The sequence below is a fragment of the Pinus tabuliformis genome, chromosome 1_2 (genome assembly GCF_031772625.1).
Source record: "Pinus tabuliformis cultivar Carrire ecotype Pingquan chromosome 1_2, CPIR1, whole genome shotgun sequence".
In the NCBI taxonomy this organism is placed as follows: domain Eukaryota; kingdom Viridiplantae; phylum Streptophyta; class Pinopsida; order Pinales; family Pinaceae; genus Pinus; species Pinus tabuliformis.
In genome coordinates, this window is record NC_142298.1 from 1,089,221,046 (window position 1) to 1,089,244,971 (window position 23,926).

The following is a 23,926-nucleotide window of genomic DNA, read 5'->3' on the forward strand; positions in this document are numbered from 1 at the left end:
CACCAAAGATTTGGCATTTTACTTATGTTGACAATAACATATTTTTTGTTTTAAAAATCACATATGAATGATACATAATTATTAATAATAATAGCATTTTTGTAATCACACATCTCCCTAGTTATGTAATATCAATAATACTATTTCTTGTCATCTCCATATTAAGTAGCGAAGAAATTACATTTCTTCCTTGTAGTAAAAAGGTTTTTTTTTTTTTACTAATCTCCATATTAAGTAGTGAAGAAATTACATTCCTCCTCATACTAAAAGGTAAATTATTATTTTTTTACTTTGCTTTACCTTATATTTGTATATAAAGTTAAGTAAAATTAAGGTGCAAATTGAAGTATTTTAATTATGGGCCACATTAATTTTTATTTTTATTTTTTATTACAAGCCTAGATCCGTCTTAACTCTAGATGCTTGCATATCAAGAGATCTAGGTTGGTTTAATTTCCCCTTTTAAATAAACATTACATTACAATATCTCTGGTTTAATTCCCCCCTTTAAATAAACATTAAATTACAACATCTCTACCATACTGGGCTAGGCGCAAGCTGGTCTAATTCCCCCCCTTTAAATAAGCTACATTCCACATGATTACTATAGGTCAATATCATGGGTTCCTAATACCATGGGTTAATACCATAATGTTATGTAAAATTAAGGTGCAAATTGAAGTATTTTAATTATGAGCGGCATTATTTTTTTTTGTAATTACTACTTTTATTTTGTTATTATTTTACTATTTTTAAATGTAATGTTACACGACAACATCTCTCCCATACTCGGCTTAGCTATAGAGCGCCTTTGAGCGCAATCACTCTCCCATACTGGGTTGTAGAGCGTCTCTCAACTCAATCAGTCTTCTTCTTTACACTAATGATATTGACAAAGAAATAAGCATCCTTAAGGGTTTTGTTCCAAGATGGGTAATGACTCAACTCAATCAATCTTCTTCTTTAGACTAATGATATTGACAAACAACTAAGCATCCTTAAGGGTTTTGTTCCAAGATGTAGAGTGTCTCTCAACTCAATCAATCTTCTTCTTTACACTAATGATACTGACAAAGAACTAAGCATCCTTAAGGGTTTTGTTCCAAGATGGGTAATGACTCAACTCAATCAATCTTCTTTTTTAGACTAATGATATTGACAAACAACTAAGCATCCTTAAGGGTTTTGTTCCAAGATGGGTAATGGCGGTTAATATTTGACAACACTAAAGTCGTGATAATTAAATCCAAAAATGTCACATATTGATACTTTCATATATGACAATAACTTAGAGGAAGTTCCTTCATATAAACATCTTGAAATTGATATCCATCAACTGGAATTAGAGCATTGAGAAAAGGATAAATGGAGGATGGAAAACTTATTATAGACTTGAAAATAATTGTAAGTTTGATATGGGAAAAAAAAAGCTCCTCCTTGAAACTTTTGTCATTCATGTTATTTTATATCAATGTGAGGTTTGGTGATGCAATATCTATAGAGAGTCATAGAGGAAGATAACATAGATCCAAAAGCAGTTTATAACCAATAATCTCGAGATCAAGGTAATACATACTATCCTACTTTCCTTATTGAAGCAAGCCTTTCCCCAATTGAAAGCATGTCAATAACTAGAGCTTAAACAACGTGGAAGACAAGAGGCTTCCTAGAATTACTTCAAGCTCTAGCCAAAACTGCCTTTGGCTCAAACTATTATGATATAAAGATACCTAGCCTTGGTTAGACCATTCAAGGATAAATGAGGAGACCATTTTACATTGTAAGGATAATATTAAAAATATTATTACATCAAAATTTAAAGAGAAGTTGTGGGATGATAAAGAATTAGAGGGAAACATGAAACTAAGATATTATAAGGAGGTGATAATCCCAAATCAAAAAAATCTCTCGAATTGTTTTGACTTATATATAGAAGAAAAGAAACATTGCCAAAATAAGAACAAATTATTATGGACTCTATAGTGAAACTAGGAGTTGATCAAGTCCCAAAAGACAATGAAATAAAATACTTTGTCATTTTTGTGACATTAAAAAATGAAAGATAAAAACACTTTCTCTTAAATTATTTAACCAATATTCAAATTAAATTTATATTTCAAAATATTCATTACAATACCATTCTTGCTTTTCTAAAAATAATAATAATATTAATATATATATTAATTATTACAACATCATTCTTACTTTTCTAAAAATAATAATATATATATATATTAATTATAATTTAATTTGTTAGATTAAGACCGAATAATATCTATATCTATATATATATTAATATATATTATTCGGTCCTAATCTAACCACCTAAACTATAATTAATATTATTACATATTAATAATCATCTTCATAATTTAAATATCGAAAAGTTCGATATAAACTGATTACTAAATTTAGACATCCAAATCATTGAAATTGTGTGCAAAGTTAGTTAAATGGTTTTAGGAAAACAAAATCGAAATTGGCCAATAACCGTAAAAGACGCACCGAGACATTGGCTCTTTCTATCACTGCAGGTTTGCCGTTCCGTTTATGGGTCCGTCCTTTGCCCAAGGCATCCAGGTTTAGTTACATCTGAGCTTCTACATAGCAGTATATTTACTCATGGTTACATAGCAGTATATTTACTCATGGCTAATCAGCATTCCATCCGGAGATCCCTTGTGGGTTCCTAATATTTATTGTGTCGTTGAATTTCTATTCCGTACTGTGCAAGATTGCATTATCCATTGCTCTTTTTATAAAATATGTCGGTCTTTTATTTGGGCCTTCCTCTGAAAGCCATTTATCTGATGAATACATGGTTTGCCCGGCATCCTTTTTGCGTGTCTATTTGAGGGTTATTATTCTTCTGCTGCAACTAATCAGAGGATGCTGCATAAAATTGGTATTTTTAGCCGGCAACCTCATTTTGGGATTACCATTTGCCTCCATCAGCCTGATTCTTGCACTCTGATAGTCGGTTAACCTTCTTTTACAGTTTTGGGTTCCTCTTTCTGAACTCATTTCCCATCACGATTGCTCCATTACCTTCTGTACCTCTCATCTGGTATCTCATCTCTTTATTTAAGCCCTAATCGGGGCCACGACCTTATTCTACAAATCTAATCATGTTTTATTTTTTTGGTTTGCTGTACAGATCATTGTTTCCAGAAGTTCTGGCTCATGTGCCTTATTTGTTTATTCTATTAGCATCTGGGGTCTCTGTGTAATCATCATTCTCTTGTGGGTATCGCCCCTATTATTAACATTTGGGGTCTCTGCTCAGTAAAAGTTCTCTTGTGGCTCTCTCCCCTTTTATTAGCATTTGGGGTCTATGCATATTAGGCATTCTCTTGTTGGTCTGCTCTGTTCTCGTTTCTTTCTAAATGCTTATACAGGTTGTGGTCTGATTCAATGTACATTAATTTGATTTCTCTGTTTGCTCCTGTGTTTTTTTGTGGTGTGCAGTAATGTCCGCATTTAGTACTTTTATGGTTGCACAGGTTTTAACTTGAATGTGGCATCTGCTGTCTGCTATAATAAGCATTCGTTATGTCCTGTTGATTCTTTGATTTGTGTGGATTTCATTCTTACTTGTGCATTCTTTGAAGTAGGAATCTTGACGCTTTCCTCCGTTTTCATGCTCCTGCGTCATTTATTTTAAAACTCTGTATGTGCCCTAAAACTGTATATTATGCAATGACAAGAAGTTCCCCAGACCCTCCCTCATCTTCAACACCTGCAAGCTCCAGGTGGAGCAGAGAGCAGGACATGGCATTTGAGGACGCTCTTGCAGTGCACGACGAGCAATGCAAAGATCGATGGGAAAAGATTGCTGCACTTGTACCTGGGAAGGATGCTGCAGAAATTAAACTTCATTATGAGATCCTAGTTGAAGATATCGAGTGCATTGAAGCAGGGCTTATTCCTCTTCCTTCTTATGTTTCTTCTGGAGAAGGGAGTGCTGATCAAGCTGTGGAAATTCAAGGTACTAAGAATAGATCACATTCTGCAAACTTTCAAAGTGGCGATGTCAATCCAACAAGAAAGGGTGGCTCTAAGGCGGACCAGGAGCGGCGCAAGGGAATTGCTTGGACCGAAGAAGAACACAGGTTTGTATTTTACTATTTCAACATGTTTAATTTATATTTTGGTGGGCTGATGACATCCATTCTCTGGCACACAACTCGATCTAAGCAATAGTTGTTGCGAAGGTAACATTTTATCTATTGCTAGGCACCAGTACGGGCGATTACAACGCTATCTAGGAGGAACCGTTAGGTGCATCTTCAATAATACCTAGGGGTATTAATAGCTACAGTTACAATAGGATTGAGTAGCCCATAGTAGGTGCCCCGACACAAGGATTCTATGAAACGGCAAGAGGCTGGAATCACTTCAGTTGCAGAACCTGGGTCTCTATGAGCCTGTGGAGCACGATCTTACGTTGTTTCCTTACCCTTTGCACTTGTTTCTTTCTCCATGATGCCTTGTTTAGATCTGTCATTCCCAGTGTTTGCTATCACGAGCTTCCAAGGTCTTATTTTTTATTAAGACAGAATTCTTCCCCTCAAATTGCACTATCCTGTGGTAATTTTTGAGACAAACCTTCTTGATATTTCTTTTGAGGAAGTAAATCTAGAGTTTGGGTTTTACATGAGTCAGTACTGTTCATTGCAAGGTAGATTATATTGTTAGTTGACTCATATCAAGAAATGCAACAATCAAGGATTTTGAGCAACTGGCCAAGCAGTTCAAGTAGTGGAAATAGTAACAACTTCCATTAATGAAATAAGTCTGAGAAAAGTTTATCAGTATCCCTTCTCCATGGAATATGATTAGGATCTATCCAACTGCAATCATCTTCCAATTGGACCAATGGATTATCAAACTGGAAATGGTAACTATATGTAGAGGCTACTAAAGCAGTTCAAATATAGAAATTACAAAGAGTATATCATTCACTCATCTTATTTTCAAATATGGCAGAATATTGGGATTAAAAAACCTGCAGATATGTGGAGAATAATAATAATTGTTAACCATGGTATTTTGTTGATTATGGAATAGAAAAGACTTGTTAAAAATCAATAGCTGACTGACAGAAGGAAAGAGGAGGATTTTGTGGGTTCATAATCCAGATTGACCATTATTGCTTTGACATAGCTTCTGCATTTTTGTGGAATTCATAAAACAAGAGTGCTCACTGACTGCTAGATAGGCCTTACTATCCTTTATAGTCAACAGTGGAGTCTAAATAATGGCTTATAGGCAAAGCTCAACAACGGTGAAGTTATTTGTATTATAAGATGAATTGTTGAAGTATTGCTACATAGAGTACCAACTAGTCATTTGTGGCTAAGCATTGCATCAGAAGTATTAGCCTACTCACATTTAGTCAGTTGTTATGTATAGTTGCTTGTCTGATGGTATTTTCATATACTATGTAGAGACTGTTGAAATATGTAACTAGGTTCAGTCTTCATAATGACACGTGTAATCATGATTTTATGTATTTAATGAAAACTAAAAAATAAATTTATTATTTGTGTTCTTGAGTCATGGGTTTCATGCTCAAGGGAAATTTATTTTTAGGTCAAGCACCCATTGAGTGCTTCTAGGTTTGTAATAAAGCCAATTGAGTCATTGCCATGTATTGAAGACTCATTTGGGCATGTTACATATTGTAAAGAATTTTTTTTTGAGTCAAAATAAAGTCAAAAGACCCTCCAAGACCTCGTCATGGCACAAAGATCAAGATCAAGTCGGCCTACATGAAGGGACAAGTTGGCTTCAAGATAGCAATTCATACCCCTCACAAGCCTATAAATAAGAACGAATTCGACCTCATTTGCACACTCACTCAAGCAAGTTCGAACTCCTCAAGATAGAAGCTCGAAAAGGACGAAGAAGAAGAAGAAGATTAAGATCGAAGTTTTTGGGCCTTTCTCTCTCTATTTCGTTAGGGTCTTCAAGAAAGCAATTCATACCCTTCACAAGCCTATAAATAAGAATGAATTCGACCTCATTTGCACACTCACTCAAGCAAGTTCGATCTCCTCAAGATAGAAGCTGGAAAAGGACAAAGAAGAAGAAGAAGATCAAGATCGAAGTTTTTGGGCCTCTCTCTCTCTCTTTGTTTTGTTAGGGTTTCTACAGTTTCTTGGCTAGACGAAGTTGTGAAGCTGCAAGGTCGAAGTTGTGAAGCTGCAAGGTCGAAGCTGTGACGCTACTAGGTCAAAGCTATGAAGTTGCCTCTAGACTGAAGCTGTGAAGTTGCTAGGTCGAAGTTTCTAAAGCTACTAGGTCGAAGTTGGTGAAGCTACTAGGCTGAAGTTGCATAAATTGTTGTTGGGGTTGAAGTTGCTAGAAGTTTGAAGTTTGTTGCTAGAAGCTGTGTAAGGAAAGCTCATCAAGAAGGAAGGATGACTCGGTCTTGAAGGGTCTTGGTCAAGGGTCATAGGTCTTGGAATTTGTCAATTGAAGTTCTATAAGAAGAGAAGAATTCTGGTGGGTTTTCCTCTCAGTTGGAGAGGTTTTGGACCTGGCTGATCGCTTATATCTGGTGTCCTATTGTATCATTGTTCTTTATGATTTGGTAGATGTTTGATGATAAGATAATTTTATTAATGTCCAACAAATGACCATAATAGGTCAACGGGATTGTTGGTTACAATGATTACATCATGCCAAGCTGGTGGACCAAACGGTCCCCTTTAACATTTCTTTTAAAAGCAGAAAATACATCTATAATCTAAGTAAATGTAAATGTAGAAGCTAGAAGCTCTCGGCTTCGAAACAAAGCACTGCGATGAAGCAGAGTAGGAGAAGAAGAAGAAGAAGGGGGGGAAGGAGTCTCTTGTCCAGTCCCTACTCCTAACATCCGAGCTCGAGAGAAGAAAACTAAGAGAAGCTTGTCAAATTCTGCTGTCCTGTGGGCATACTAGGCTGTCACTGCTGTTGCCTGGAAGTTCTAGAACACTAATAATAATAAAGGAAAGAAGAAGTTAATCAAGTAAAGTAAAAATACATCACAAGTAGTTATCAAAGGAAGGGCAACATGAAGAAGGATACTCAAGGGCCGAAGTATAAAGAGATCATCTTGGAAACATCAAGAGCATTAATCATCAAGAAGGAATAACCCTCTCACCATATTGAAAAGGAATAATTAAGAGCATCAAAGAAGACCTCAAAACCCTAGCTTATCCAAAGAAGGGTTCCACACTTGAAGCGTTCTTGGGAAACTCACACATTCTACAATCATTATCACGAGGAAGGAAGAGCGAAGCACTTTTGGGTCTGTTTTCTGGGCTATATTCTCCACATGTGCGAAGTATTAGGACATCTTCTGCAACAAGTATCAATTTGCAGCCACCATCAATGATCAAGTTTTGTGCCAAGAAAGGTCTCCTTTGCAAGCTGAAATAACAAGAAAAAGAAGTCAAGTCAAGCGAAGTAGAAAGGAGGCAAATTTTTCCATCTTCTAGCCACACGTGTGAACTAGGGTTATTGCAGAAAAGGCCGAAATTGCAGAATTGCTACAACAAGCCAAAATTCTGAAGAAGGGCCGAAATTTGAGGTTGTGAAACAAGTTTAACTAGCGTTGTCTTGAAGGAAGAAAGCAGGAAAAAGCGTTGTCATCATCATCAAGGAATTAATGTGATCTCCCTTTGAGCCAAGGATCAATTTTGAAGAAATACATCTTCCCCAAGAAGACATCTTCTATTATCTACATCATCATCAAAATCAAGAAAGCATAAAGTTGAAGATTTCATCATCTAGGAGTATCTTCACTTGACAAGTAAGTATTTTTATATCTATATTTGAATGTCAAACGACTTCATATTGCAAGGAGAGCAACAAATTGGTTGGGTCGTCAAACTTTCTTGCATGGAAGAAAGGGATAAATTTGATCGTCATAGGAAATGAAGTCGTTGCTCATGTTAAGGGTTTAATTGTCGAATCGCCAAAAGAAGAAGCTCAAGCTCTACAAGATGAAGATATCAAAAGAAGAAGGAATAACCTCATACTTCATGAGGGTGTTAGAAATATGAGACCAACTGAAAGAGTTAGGGGAAATCATGTCAAATAGAGAAATGACCATCGTGGTACTCAATGCACTACCTGATGAATGGGGCAACTTCGTATCAAGCATTTTGGGAAAGAAGGAAGCCACCTCATTCAATGAACTATGGTCAGTCTGCAAAATTGAAGAAACTAGGCTAAAGGCAAAAATCGATGTAGGATCAAGCGAGCAAGCACAAACATTTGCTGCCATGGCTAGAAGAAAGGGGAAGTTTAGGAAGCTTGGTCCTTAGAAAAAGAAGAACATGTTGAAGGTTCAATGTTATGGCTGTCATGAATATGAGCACTACAAGAGAGATTGTTCAAAGCTCAAGAAGGACAAAAACAAAAGAGGAAGTGAAGAAGCCCATATCATTGAAGAAATGGAAGAATCTGAAAAGAAGAAATCCAAGGAGGAAGTAAGAGATCTCTACTATGATTGAGATAGTCTTCTTCACCTAGTTCTTTTCAAGTTTTCTGTTGTAAAGTATAACTATCATGGTAGGAATCATTAGAAGCATGATAGGATGCATCATGTTAGGAGATGGCATCATAGAAACACACGATTGAAAGCAAGAGCTCGTGATATCATCATAAAGAAGCATGAAAGATAACTGAAATAGAAGTCTATGGTTGTCACCTATAGAAGGATGTAGCTCTTGGTAACCTCATTAGAAGCATAAGTAATACTTATGAGAAAAAGAAAGTAATCTAGTATAGAGCTCATCATACATCATTCAAAGACGAGCATTTGTAGGATGAGGATGATCAAGATCCTTCGTTGGAATCTTCATCGGAAGGTTCACCTATTGGAAGAAGCAAGTGTCTCACCGAGAATTCCACCATGTTTGGGATTCAGGATATGATGGTATGATGCCAAAAGAAGTGAAGTAGGTTAAGGTGATTGAAGTTCTTTCAATCAAGGAAGCCGCTGAAGGAAGTCTAGATGACCAAAAGGAAGAGATGAGGTATGTATGCTTATATTTGATAAAATGAGTCATGTCATATAGTTGCAGATAGCATGGATAAATGCTCCAGAGAAAGGGATCTCCTCCTTTGGAAGGATGCATAAAGGCATGGTTCACATATTGACCAGATATGGAGATATAGAGTTGTTAGTCAAGGCCTTGCTATGTGACAATGTTGGATGATATGATGCTATACAAATGGGTTAACGATCCGACTCTTATTATGAGAATTCTTCAGGTTGAGAATGTCCAAGTACCTTGTATGGATTATGAATACCTCCCTAGTTAAGAGGGAGTGTTGAAATATGTAACTAGGTTCGGTCTTCATAATGGCATATGTAATCATGATTTTATGTATTTAATGAAAAGAAAAAAATAATTTTTTTATTTTTTTTTCGCCCTGCATTGGTTTCATGCTCAAGGGAAATTTATTTTTAGGACAAGCACCCATTGAGTGCTTCTAGGTTTGTCATAAAGCCAATTGAGTCATTGTCATGTATTGAAGACTCATTTGGGCATGTTATATATTGTAAAAAAAATATTGAGTCAAAATAAAGTCAAAAGACCCACCAAGACCTCGTCATGGCACAAAGATAGCAATTCATACCCCTCACAAGCCTATAAATAAGAAGGAATTCGACCTCATTTGCACACTCACTCAAGCAAGTTTGATCTCCTCAAGATAGAAGTTGGAAAAGGACGAAGAAGAAGAAGAAGATCAAGATCGAAGGTTTTGGGCCTCTCTCTCTCTCTGTTTTGTTAGGGTTTATATAGTTTCTGGGCTAGATGAAATTCTAAAATTGCAAGGTCGAAGCTATCAAGCTGCCTCTAGATCGAAGCTATGAAGCTACCTCTAGATCGAAGTTGTGAAGTTGCTAGGTCAAAGCTGTTGAAGCTACATCAAGGTCGAAGTTGTAAAGCTGCAAGGCTGAAGCTGTGATGCTGCCTCTAGACCGAAGCTACTAGGTCGAAGTCGAATAAATTGTTGTTGGGGTCGAAGTTTCTGGAAGGTCGAAGTTTGTTGTTGGAAGTTGTGTAAGGAAAGCTCATCAACAAGGAAGGATGAGTTGGTCTTGGAGGGTCTTGGTCAAGGGTCATAGGTCTTGGAATTCGTCAATTGAAGTTCTATAAGAAGAGAAGAATTCTGGTAGGTTTTCCCCTCAATTGGAGAGGTTTTGGCCCTGGCTGATTGCTTATATCTTGTGTCTTATTGTCTCATTGTTCTTTATGATTTGGTAGCTTTTTGATGATAGAGAACACTAATAATAACAAAGGAAAGATGAAGTTAATCAAGTAAAGTAAAAATACATCACAAGCAGCTATCAAAGTAAGAGAAATCACCTACACTTGTCGCCCCCTGGATTTCTTAATAGAGACATAGGTGCTCCCCTAATAGTTTTGACTTTACAGCATAAGAGGCACCATTTTCATTATGCTATCTTTTAAACAAAATGTGTAACTTTGTAATATCTGCACCTTAGATTTGATCAGTTAGTCTGTGTCTCATTGTGACATTTGTGAGTACATTAGTGCCTTTGAACATTGGAGTGAGTGTTAAGAATGGTAAGTCTTAAATGACTTGCTTAACTGGAGTCTTGTAGTACTCATTTATTGCCAATGAAGATTTTAGTGCTCAATAGCATCCAAAGAATTCCATCAGATATCACTTTATGGGTATTCTGTCTCCTGATGTAAGTATAACACTATAAACTGGATTTCGACTGCGATTTTTATTAAGAATCCTCCTTTTGTGACTGAACACAATAAGGAATCTTCTTATCTTTTATCCGCTGGTTGGAGAATAATATCTCCCTCTGTGCCACTTTTCTCTTGCCCCACCCTGTCTTCTCATATACCTCTAAACTCATGCTCTCTATTTCTCCATTCTACACTTGTATATTGCTTCTCTCCCTCGTGATCTCTGCCACACTTGACTCTCATCTCCATGTGCTTATGATGCCAATCTCTGTTTCTTTGCGCTTGTTATGTTGCTGGATTGTAGTCAACAGAAAATATTGGATTACATTTAAAATTAAACTGCAAAAGCAGGTTAAAGTGGAAAATGTGAATAACATGTGTGTGTAACATTTATATTTGTGTGTGTTTATATGACATATAGTAAACACTTGCATATATTATATATTGTACATACTTTTGTTGCAGGGCATGTCTGTGGGCGTAATACCCTGATTTCGACCCCTAGATTATATTAGATTAAATCATGTAATTTCAAAATGATATGGTTATTTGGATGGGTGTCAAGCCAAGAGGTTTGAGTTGTTATGGTGTCATAATGTAAAGTGTAAATATCCTTTGTAAGTAATTCTTGTGTGGAGCCCACAGCAAGGTCGGCTAGTGAATGGTCATGAGTATAAAGATGTGGTTTGTGTTGTATTTCAATGTTATAAGGTTGAAGCATAATGAATAATAGAATACTTGCCAAAAGGGTTGCTTGAAAAACAACAAGGTGGCTTTGAGTCCATAAAAGGGGAAGAGGAAAGGGGGTGCATGGGTGAATTGTCCTTGCCACATCTTTGGAGAAGTACTACCCTTTTGCCCATGCTACATTAAAAGGCTCTCCCACCTACCTTTGACTTATGTGTACCAAGCAAATATGTCACATCATTGGGTGGGAGAGATGTAGTTCTCATACATGTAAAAACATATAATGCGTGAAATTTTTGGAAAGGCTCACTTCTTCCATTATTATTTCACTCGCCCTCATGATGAAAGAATGGGTTGTGGTTTTCCATGTATGCCATTGCCTACAATTAGTACCAACAAACTTGTGAGTTTAAGTGCTTTGTAAGCCTAGGGGTAGGCTAAGGGAGTTTGGTTGCTGGCAGAAGGAGGCTAAGGCAGTTTGGTGGCTCACAGAAGACAAATTAGGTTCATTTCAGGGAGAATACATAGCTGTAGAGTGAGAAGAGATACTCTACGTTTTGTAAGCCATAGTTACTAGAATTGTAGTTTAAATTGTGATGTTCTGATTTTGGAATGGATTGACCTATAAACGCTAATTCAAAGCGCATTGAGTCAAATTTGCATTCACAGAGTTTGACTTGGTTAGTGTGAGTCATGTTACAGCAAAATCTAGCAGCCCTCTAGGTCTAGGGCAATGACGAGATCAATGACTGTTGTCACCATAGTGGCTTTTTTTTTGCTGTTTATCCCCACAAGGGAGGCTTCCCCAATAGGCCTCAGAGGTTAAGTAACCCTAGGAATCCCAGGCTAAACACCCTCTTAAGATCTTGTTAATTAGACACTTCAGAAATATAATCAATAAGGTAGGGCTTTAAGTGAAAATGAGGTAGTGGGTTCAAATAACCTATGGCTGATTCTAAAGAGTTGAGATAAGTCTAAAAGATGCTCAAATAGATTCCAAACACATGCTGCCATTAATTAAACAATTGTTGTTATAAATTAGGGTTTGAAATAAAGACAATTTACAACATGCAAAATTTATGGCAACAATATAAAGAAAAAATAGCCTATTAAAGATGATAGATAATAAAATATTAAACGCTATTAAATAGGTAACCGAGAGAAAGGCTAAAGCAAATTTCTCAATGGTGGAAATGAACAAAATAGCTAGGAAACCCTAGATGTTGGCCTTAGAATTATTGTTGAAAAATGCATAACAAATGATATTCTTCTTTTTCAATCTAATAGACGCAAACCCTAACCCTAGGTATATGACATTTAAGTTGTTTTATGCTATTTAATGCATATTTGGAAAAACCCTAACTCCAATTTACCATAGAAATAAGAAAATATAAAATTTTAAAGAATACTGACACTTAATGACTAGTTTCTTCAATCAATTGGGTATATGGAGTCAAAAGGATGAGGTCAAAGGTGGGAGATCTTGGATGGAGAGAGAAAGAGAGACGAGAACTTCTCAATTTAACCACAACGACTTTCACAAAGAGGAGATTTAATGTCAAGGGAGGTTATTCTAAGTTTCCTTGATGGATACTTCGTGACAAATCTCGCATATGGAGATTTTAGAGGCAATAAAGATACAATATATCATGAAGACTTTATAAAAAATCCTAATTCTACAACTAAAAAAAATGGAAGAAAATTACTTACAATAAATTAGCAATGTTCACCAAAGCATCACTTCATCCATTCAAAGAAGGTCTATCTATGCAATTTTTATCTTCCTCGAGACAACCGCTTCTTAGTGATCTATTGCATCCAAGAGAAAGAGAAAGTAGTGTGCGCTTTTAATAGAGAAAAATGAGGGTGTGACAATGATCCAAGGATAGAACGACTTCCCTTAATTTGCATGAAAATCCCTAGAAATACAACTAAGTGTTTACAAGTACAATAGGTGATAAGTCAACCTAAAAATACCTATGTCAATGTAAAAACATAACAGAAGGGTTCCTTTTAAACCTTGTGTGAGCTAAAGGTCCTCCAAGCATGACATAATCCATCATCCTCCATAGGTAAAGATCTCCCTCAAGCATAGTGCCAAAAACGGGTCAAAGAGTGATCCTTACTCAAAGGCATCTCCTCAACATCAAAGGTGCATCCTCAAGTCATATCTCTTCTCAGTGTTATCAGAACCGGACCGAAATCAGTGGAACTAGCCGGTCCGACCGTTTTTGGCCCAAGATCGGTCCGAATCGGAATAGGCCAGTTCGACACCGAATTGGTTGGTTCAGGACCGGTTCCGTGCAGTTTGGACCTATGCAAGCTAGCATAAAGAAATTACCCTTTTTTATTAATTTTTTGATTTTTTTTCAGCCGGTTGGCCCACTTCTAATTGTCCTCTAGGCTAGCCTAATATTCAAGCTTATGACCCTTAGCTTAATAATCAAGCCTATGTCCTAGTATTGCTATGCAATTCATGGTAATGTTAAATTCTTAGAGTAAAAGTGACATTCTCCTTTATCTTTTATTTTCATCTTTTACTTAAGTTTTTAACATTACCATGAAATGACTCGGGATGTTTGAGAGTGGTTCCAACCTCATTGGATTTCATATGGAGAAAGTAGAATTTTAGATTTCACTCAAAATCCAATAGTCTTAACAGTTTTTTAGGATTTTAGGATTGGGGGGATTGCAACATTTCCATTGGATTTTATCATGTATGAGGGTATGGAACTAATATTTAATAAAGAGCACCAAGCCCTCTATGCACTTTGATATTAGTGGCATTGGTTGTCGAACTCCTTTATCATGACTACTAAAAATGTATCCATCACTCAAACAAAATCTTGACATGAGATGCTACATTTTTTATATCTTATTTTAATGCCTAAATGGTTATATTGATGATGAAGACCCCAATATAGGCAATGATTTTGATGATATGTAGGCATTTGTTGTAGCATGATTTTTTTTGGATGCTAGAGGCCATCTAGAGCCTATTTGTTGATGTTTCAGAGATGGATTGTAATCGATGCTATTTGGTTACGTGACCCTTACATGCTATGTAAATGAGAACTTTTGCATATTTGTGTATAAATGGATTGGATTCATATGGATGCACATGAATATATATGTTTTTCTTTAAAATATGAATGATTTATGTGTTTTTGGTAAATTGTTTATTTTTTATTTATTTATTTTTCCCCAGTTTTTATTGGTTCTGGTCCAGTTCTCGGTCCACAAGGTTTTTCAGTTTGATCACCGGTTCAATTCTGATAACATTGTTCTCAACCATATGTCATCATCAATAAGCCCCACGTCATCTCTTTGGACTATTCAAGGATGATATGCTAGTTCTAGAGCATGATACCATCATCAAGAAGTAGAGTACCACCCCTCCAAAGGGATGACAAGTCATCCTCATCATCAACAGGGTCTAGGAATAAGGCAATGTCCATCAAGTAGATGCAAGGTCAACTTGGGGGCATCGTGGGCTCATTGGGGTACGTCATCAATCTTGGCAATGTCTTGGTTTCATTGTGCAACATTTTAGCTTCTAGAGAGAGAGAAGATGACAAACATATGTGTTGGATAACATACCCAATGTTGATCAATAACATTATGTTAGAGTCTTGATCTCTAGCCATGTCAAATTTCTAATCAAGCCTATGTCTAAATCAGAAACAACTTCCCCAAGCCCTTGCAACTGGTCTCTTATTTGTGAGATCTTCATAAGATAAGTGGCTCTATCTTCATCCTTTGACTTCCTTATTCTATATAGTTGATTCCTCAAGGATATCTTCTGACCTGATGTAATTATAGAGTACAACTTTACCAACTTATCATACATGGCTTTGGATCATGTCTTCAAATCACCAATGATGATCCTTTATGGATTCTACAATGATACTTTGTGCCCTCACTTTTCCCTTGTATTTTGCCAACTCTTGAGTCTTCTCTTTGTCTAGTACAACAACTTCACTGAGAACATATTCCATGACTTCATTTTCTGTGAGTGCCAAGTCAATCCTCTTCTTCCATGCTAGGAAGTTTGCTGATCCAACAAGCTTGTTGCTTTCCTTGCAATGTGTGGTCATATGATCTCTAGATTGAGACATAGAAGACAATATGACACACACTTGTCAACCAAGAGCCCTCCTCCTTGATGATGTCTCCAACTATCTTGATGCTTTCAAGATCTTCAAAGAGACTTCAAAGATGCCCTAGAATGATGATTTCTAGGATCTCTTCAACAATAGTGTCTTCAGACAACTTCAAAGAGTTGATGGTGATCCCAAGATTTCTTGATGCTTCCTTTTCTTCAAGATGATGCACTAGAGAGCCTTCAACAAGAGCTTATCCTTCTTCCTTCAGTGAGAGCTTGATCCTTTTTGAGATGATGAGGTCTTCAATGAAAGCTTGATGTAGTAACCTTCCTTGTAGGTCAATAGGTCTTCTTTTTCTTTCCTTGTGTCTTTTACAAGTGATTTCCTTTGACAAGCAATCCCTTCTTAAGATGGTTTTCAAGCTGCCTTCTCTTTCTTCACCTTAGCTCTGATACCATGTTGGAGAATGTAGTAGGGAAGCTATTAAAAACAATTCTTCTTTTCTTTGATAAAAGTTTGTGATCTTATCTTATCTTCTTAGTTAAGTTCTCTTCATCAAACAATTATCACGAGCATAAACGATAAGAACAATGGACACAAATATAGGCTCCAAGCCAAGGCAAAACTCCTCCAAGGGGAAAACCCAAAGGAACTTCTTCTCTTCTTATAGAATTCGATCAAATGAGAAAACCAAGACCCAAAACCAGAGTCAAGACCTCCTCCAAGCGCCAAGTCAACCCTCCAACAGAGCCCTCGCAATAAGTCAAAGTCTTCCAAAACCAACAAGATTCAACGTCCTTCAAACCAGCCCTAATCCAACTCCTGGCCCTGCAACTTGGGTTTTCAAGTCGACCTGCAACTCTTCGGTCCTACAACAACACAACAACACTAATTCACTTCACACATGTGAGCAGAAAAGTCCAAATTTTAGCCTCTTTCCTTCTCTAGGGTTTCCTTGTCTTCTTGCTTCTTCACTCTAGATTTCTTCTTGTTCTTTCTTAGATCAAACTTGCTTGGTGAATAAGACAAATGAGGTCAAAGTTATCTTCTATATATACTCTTTTGTAGTGGCCGAATTAGCGCTTTCTAGGTCGACTTTTGATTGGTAGGGCTGACTTGTGCTAGGAGGATTATTTTGACTTTCTAGACTCAAAATAAATTCTTTTACATGATACATCTTGTCGAGATGGGTCTTATATACATGACATTGACTCTCTTGACTCGTGACAATTTTTCTTATGACATGACAAATCCTAGAAGCATGAAGAGCATGCGTTAACCTAGATGACCAATCAAATGAAGCATGAAACCCATCCTTGAAAATGATATTTTTCTTTCTTCTTTGCTTGTTACATAAGATATACATACTGACATGAGTACAATGACAATTATGAAGACAAAAACTAGTTACATTTTTCAACAGTATCTTGGGTAGCAGAGTGTTTGATTACTACATGGAAACCTTCAAATAGTAGCCAACATCATCATGTATACATTTAGTCGTTGTTGAGAAAACATGATTGAGTATTTGTGGAGATCCCTCCAAGGAGGACACTTGACAGAGGCTTCAAGCACACCATTGAGTTAGAAAAAGGGGCCAAACTGATAATAACTACTCTGTGTAGGCACCTAAGGAAGTTCAAAGATGAGATAGAGAAAGCAATCAAGGATTTATTAGAGATGGGGCATATCAGACCCAACTCCAATCCATTTGCCTTTTTAGTAGTTTTGGTTAAGAAGAATGGCATTATGAGGATGTGTATTGACTATTAGGCTTTGCATAAGAAAGAAATAAAAAATAGGTATCCCATTCCCAGATGTTGGACGAGATGGGGAAGTCTACTTCTCGAAGATTGATTTTTGATCATGATATCACCAAATCAAGGTCAAGGAACAAGATTTTCACAAGACATTATGGGCACTACGAGTTCTTAGTCATGCCATTTGGGTTTACTAATGCACTTGCCACTTTCTAGTCCTACATGAACCACATCTTCAACAAGCAATTGCAAAAGTTTCTTTCTATTGGTGTTCTTTGATGATCCCTTATATAAAACAGGACATGGGAGGATTACTTGAGGCATTTAGATGAAATATTAGGTATTATGGGGGAGCAATCATTGTATGTGAAAGTGTCAAAATATGAATTCGATCTGACAGGGATTCTATATTTAGGGCGTGATCAGTGCGCATGGGGTGTAGGTACATTAGGAGAAGATCCAAGCCATATTAGATTGGCCACCGCATAGGACCCTTACAAAGTTGTAGGGATTCTTTGGATTATGCAGTAATTATAGACAAATCAACAGACCCTCAAGTTGTCCCAACCATCCATGACAAATCAACGAAAGTCCATGATCAACGATTTGCCCTACAACAAACTGTTGTTCACCAGGCTCACCACCAATCTAGCATAACTCCCAACCAATCTCCCTGCCAAGCCAGTCAAGACCACATCTTCATGTCTTTAGCTGAACCCTTTGCTCCATGATCTAGATACACACAACTCCCTTTGAGTTGTTTCGCCATGCACACTCTGATTCACTGACTTCCAAAGTAACTCAAACATGCTCTGATACCTTGCTCGAATTTCCACGTTCTTAGGTCTAGGATAGAATCTTAAAATCTCTGATGCTACCAAACCAAGAATCTCAACAATACTACCTTGCACAGTGGAATATAAGCAACAATAAATCACAGATGCACAAAATATGGACAACTTTTTACAATTTTCAACCCAACTTCGTTATATTAAACAACATATAATACTTCAGTTTAGGGCTCCCTTACTGGGTATAATGGCCCTCATACATCCACTAGTACAAGAATATAAATTGGGTCTTGGTGTCAGTTCATCGACAACCAATCTGCCCTCAACAAGATACTTTAACCATTTGGTTGTAGTAGTTGACTCTCACAGCTCCTCTTGGTTGTACCTTGTACCTTCCCGGTCCTTTGGCTCCTGATCTGCAGCTCTTGCCTCTATCAATGCTCCAAGTCCATTTGGCCACTGAACCTCGGCTATCCAATCTGCTCACTAGTTGATCGTTCATCCATCAACGCATCAACACATTGAGACTCCTGTCGAGTTGTTCACAGCTCCACTTGTGAACAACTCTCAATCTGCCCGCTATTGCTCCTCAGCTACTCAGGGACTTCATCCCACTATGGTCTTCTTGCGCTGCTCCGATGAAGGCCAACATAGGGCACGAAGGGCTGCCACCTATCACTGTAAGATGTCCATCTCTCACAATGAACACGAGCTATGAGGATTGCTCATCATCTTCTATAGATGTCCTTCTCCGCACACAAGTCTAGGGCTCCACAAACTGCGCCTAGTTGATGAAACCCTTGAGCTCAGCCACTGCCACTCTAGCAACTACTTTTGTCCATGAAAGTGTTGCACACCGGGCTCCAACTTGGGCACTATCGCACTGTCCTCCAACAGACCATAAATGCCCAATCATGTCCACACGTGGTCGACTCTCGCGCTGTCCTCCAACAGTCCACGAGTGACCAATCCTCGTTGTAGCATTTGCCTCTGGCTAGGGCATCCTCACACCTAGGAACCCTCCTCTTGGCTGCCAGCAAACTCCATCAACTGTCCAATCCTTGGACACCCATCCAACTAGCAATTAACTCTATCAAAACACATACCTCTGTAAGGACTGATGGCTTCCTTTGCATGGTTGCTGCTACTCAGCCATCACTCAACTGTTGTCACTCAACTGTTGCTGCTACTTAGCCGTTGCTCAAATGTTGTTACTCGGTCGCTGCCGCTACTTGGACGCTATTGCTACTCGGCTGCTGTTGTTGCTACTCGACCGCTGCCGCTACTCGGCCACTGCTGCTACTCGGATGTATTTTCTCAAGAGATAAACGCACTTTTGGATGTATATTATGCCTCATACTTGACCTGTATTTATATGCATCGAGTGGCTCTAATGAATTTGTCTTTGCGCACCACTTTGACCACAAGCCGACTTGCCCAATCTATACTTATTTACCCATTATATCTTCAAAAATTCATATCTCAACTTCTACAATTCGAATTTCAACGATCTTCGTTGCATTGGATTCTCCTCGCCATATTCTATTATTTCCATCCATCACATGTAGAAATATTTCCATGGTTTTGGCCCAAACATCAATGGGCGCAAAACCCCAAGCTTGAGTTTCAAGCCCACAAGGCCACTTGTGGAGTTCCTTCCTCCAAATCCTTGATCCACAAGGCTTGGAGTACCTCCTAAGCTACAAAAATCAACAATTATTTCATCAATTGCTTGGAGTTCATCTCTTATACGGGCAATTCTTACAAAGTAAGAGGACACTGTATCATCTTTAGTCATTTTGAAAATTTGAAGTTCATTCTCAAGTCTTGCCACTTGTCCAATATTCTTGATTGTAAATAACTTGGAGAGAGCATCGTACATTTTCTTTGAAGTATCTAGCATGGAAATGTAGGGAATCAAGTTTGTCTTTAACTCCATCCATAATTAGGCTCATGGCTATAATGTCATTTTATCTGTACTTCTTCTTTCCAACATCATCTGTAGGTTCTTTGACTTTTCCTTGTACTAATTCCAATACTTTATTCCTTGCAAGGATGAGGTCCATCCTTGTCTTCCATACTCTAAAGTTAGAAGCTCCTTGAAGTTTTTTCTCGGATTTCATTGACGAGGCGTAAACTTGTTAATGTTACTCTTTTGAAGGAGTCTAGATATCCTTGTAGCTTTCTTCTTCAAGTTAATTTATTACCTTTCAAGACTTCTATAAGATTTTTCAATACTTCCTTCCTCCTAACAAATGGAGTCCTTCAAAAGGTTCAATGGATAAGACTTCACTTTTCCTTATGATCTACCTTAAAAACTTCTCTTGAATCCTTCCTTAAAATGATGAGAGCTATTGATCTTCAAGTTGCCTTTTTCCTTCTTCTTCACCTTAGCTCTGACACCATGTTAGAAAAATAAAAAAGGCAGAAAGATTTTCTTATCTTGATAATTACTTGTGATTTCTTTGCAATCTTATTAGCTTCTTTTATGTCTTCCTTTATCTTCTTATCATCAAGCAACTACCAAAACATAAACGCATGAAGATCAAAACAAGGAGACAGGATGTAGGCTCTTAGCCAGGGCAAAACCCTTCTTCTAGGGGAAAACCCAAAAATTCACTTCTCTTTAGAACCAAATCAAGTGAGACAACCAAGACCCTTTGAGAAAGACCTCCTCCAACCACCAAGTCAGCCTCCCAAGAAAATAGTTCTGCACCTTCGGCGTGTTCTGCACCTTCAGTCTGTTGCCTTAGTTCTGCACCTTCGGCCTGTTCGGCACCTTTGACTCTGTTCGGCACCTTTGACTCAGTTTTGCACCTTCGACTCAGTTCTATACCTTCGTCTTTTTCTGTACCTTTGGCTCAGTTCTGCACCTTCGGCCTGCTCTGAACCTTCAACTCAGCACTGTACCTTCAACCTGTTCTGTACCTTCAGCCTGTTATGTACCTTCGCTAGAAACTTTAGATGTGATAATTGAATTTGACTTGGTTTAAAATTCAAATAGGTCGAATGCACTACTTATAGTCTTTTTGTGTGGTCGAATTTCCTTTATGAGGCCGACTCGAATAGAGGGCAGGCCGACTTGGTGGAGGAGCCATATTTGACCAAATTACATAAAATAATTTTTCTTCTTTGATACAAAATGCCCAATTAGGGACTATTACATGATGATAAGGACAATGACTCATGACACAAACCCTAGAAGCACACAATGGGTGCTTTGATGTAGAAATACAATAAATTGAGCATGAAACCCATGCTTAAAAAAATAATTTTCTTTTGTTTTTTACAAGAAATTTTCTTTTTCTTCTTTTGATAGATACATAAGAATTACATCATGTCATGAGCTAGACAACAATTATGAAGACCGATACTAGTTACATTTTTCAACAAGGGCTTCACCAATGCCACTTGTAATGTTTAACTTTGAAAAATAAATATTTAATTTTTATTAATATTTTTTTTTTTTTACAATGTCGGCTACTCATATATTAAAAAAACTTTCTGAAAGTAGAGCTGTTACATGATGGGGAAGAGCATGAGAGCAGAGGCACAAAATCGGGTACGCAGACCCGCATTCCTCGTAGCTTCTCTTGATTGAAAGCAGAACTGAAAATAAACGACTATACTGCCTTACATAGGATCCTCCTAACCAAATACATTTGCAATGCATAAAATCTCGGAAAGTGTGGAGTAACCGAGTCTTCCTTCTGGGCGCTGGCTCTGATCGATGCTTCTGCCTGATGACTTTCGGGTGCGAAGATGGTCGATTACTGCCTCCATGTGGATGCAGCGGTCCTTCAGGTCTTCAATCTCCTTCTTTCTTTTTCCCAGCTTCTTTCGTTTGGATTCTCGGTCAGCATGGTAGTCCTCTGTTAACTCCTTCAGCTGTTTTTTCACACTGTTGATCATAATAGTATGTGCCATGCACATATTGCAATCTTTGCTATTGAAGAGATTTCCCAGAGGGTCTTTGTTTGGGCCCTGTTTAGATGGCTGCCCTTTGTCCTCCATCGACGAGGCCTGAGGGATGAAGACAGAGAGCGCTCTGCTGAGAAGAGAGCTTGAAACCTCTTTGAAGAGATTTGCGGAGTGCAGGGGCGTTGAATGGTGGGGAGGAGTTCTCCAGAGCTTCGGGAGGGCGCTACTAAGGGAACCAAAGACACTGTTAGTTATGAACAGGATCACCAAAGAAGGAAAGAGACTTACAGCAGAATCAAAACGGAAAAATAGAGCGTTCTGAGGAGAGGGGACTCCCGATCTGCTCCGAGGATTTGCGGGGGCTCTTGCAGTTTGATCTCTGAGTGCAGAGAGGATGGAGAACAGACCACCTTTTATAGAAGGAGGGAGGCTCGTAAACCGGGAGGAGAGGGGTTGGATGGGGCCAGTCTGAGGATGGGCTCGGTCCAAATTCATGATTGCGTTGATGTCCCTGCGCGTGCCAGAGACAGAAGCTGAGCTGTTGTTACAGAGATGGCCTGTTGTGGAGGAGCTCGAGATCACGCAAGCTCTGAGGATGTTGATACTCTTTGTGGCCCGAAAACGAGGAGATCTCCCAAAGTACTCCCCGGTGTAGCTTGGGGATTTGCAAGGAGGATCGATAAGATGGCCTAAGTGCATGAGATGACTGCGCCCTTGGGGAAGGTCGAGTGGAGGCGATGGATTACGGGATATCTCTGACATAGAATTTGTCATTCTCTCGGACCTGACCAACTCTCCTTCTGACCGCTAGATTAGCTTGCTGATCTGCGTCCTTATTATTATTTCTGAGAACATGTTTGAATGTCACTTCACCAAGCGCTTTGATTTTCTCCATGGTTCGATTCTTAATATTGTTTAAAGCCCATTGCTTGTAATCTCTACCTGTGATCATGGCTGTGATAATAATAGCTGAGTCTCCTAGAATCAGAAGATTCTGAAGGCCAAGATTCTTTGCAATGTGAGAGCCTAGAAGGAGGGCGTAGGCTTCTGCTTTGTTATTGGACATATGGCCTAGTCCCCATTCAAAGGAAACCATGAGATTCCCTTGAGAATCCTTTATGATCCCGCCAGCACCAGCTTGGCCTGGATTCTTCTTGGAGGCCCCATCAAAATACAATACAGGCCTGTTTTGGCTTCTGATCCAGTTGTTCACTTCCTCCTCCGTGCCTCGAAGCTTCCAGTCTTGGCTGCCATTCTTTTCTTTCGTTTGAGTTCTTGGATTTGGAATGAGTTTGAACTTACCTAGCCATACCCTATGCCTCTCCTCCACAGCCTCCATTTCTGACTGGGGGACCCCTTTTGCCTCTAAAGACTCCGCAATGAGGGCGATGGAGTTGGCCACGATGCCTGATATGGATGGCTTGACATTGTTGAAGATACAATTATTTCTCGCCTTCCAGATTTGCCAGCATACATTGGAAGGGATGCTGCTCCAGATCCTTTTCAATATGGACTTGCCTTTTTTGGGCTGATAGAGTCTTTTGTCCCAGCTTTTATGTAGGGCCTGAATCTGGGAGGGGAGAGCTTCCAAGGAGATAGTATCAGAGAGAAGATTCCAACATGCTTTAGCAATCGGGCACTCAATAAAGAGATGAGAGATGTTCTCTTCAGCTAGCCTACACATGCAACATATTGAAGGCCCCTGAATACCTCGCTTTCTGAGGTTTTCGGCAGTTAGGATTTTACCATGAAGGAGAGTCCAATTAAAAAGTTTGATCTTTGGGAGGCATTCGGGACTCCAGACAGCTTTGTGAAGGGGCCAGTTGTTTGCCGAAGATATGTCTTGGAGGGCTTTATAACCCTCTTTCACCGAGTAGTTGCCTCCATTTGGGATCCAGACAAACTTGTCTTCTTTCCCTCTGTCTATTGGG

The 23,926-nt window shown here is 38.4% G+C and overlaps 1 protein-coding gene across 2 annotated transcripts in view; it reads left to right on the plus strand.

The window, feature by feature from the left end:
- The first annotated feature begins 2,564 nt into the window (after positions 1 to 2,564).
- Positions 2,565 to 23,926, plus strand: part of LOC149209974 (transcription factor SRM1-like) — a 29,128-nt gene continuing 7,766 nt past the window's right edge. The window contains exon 1 of one of the 2 annotated variants that reach the window (XM_089396568.1): positions 2,565 to 4,112. In XM_089396568.1, the coding sequence (XP_089252694.1) occupies positions 3,673 to 4,112 (440 nt within the window). In that variant the 5' untranslated portion in view covers positions 2,565 to 3,672. The remainder of the gene's footprint in view (positions 4,113 to 23,926) is intronic. The other variant, XM_089396569.1, reaches the window with a different exon arrangement.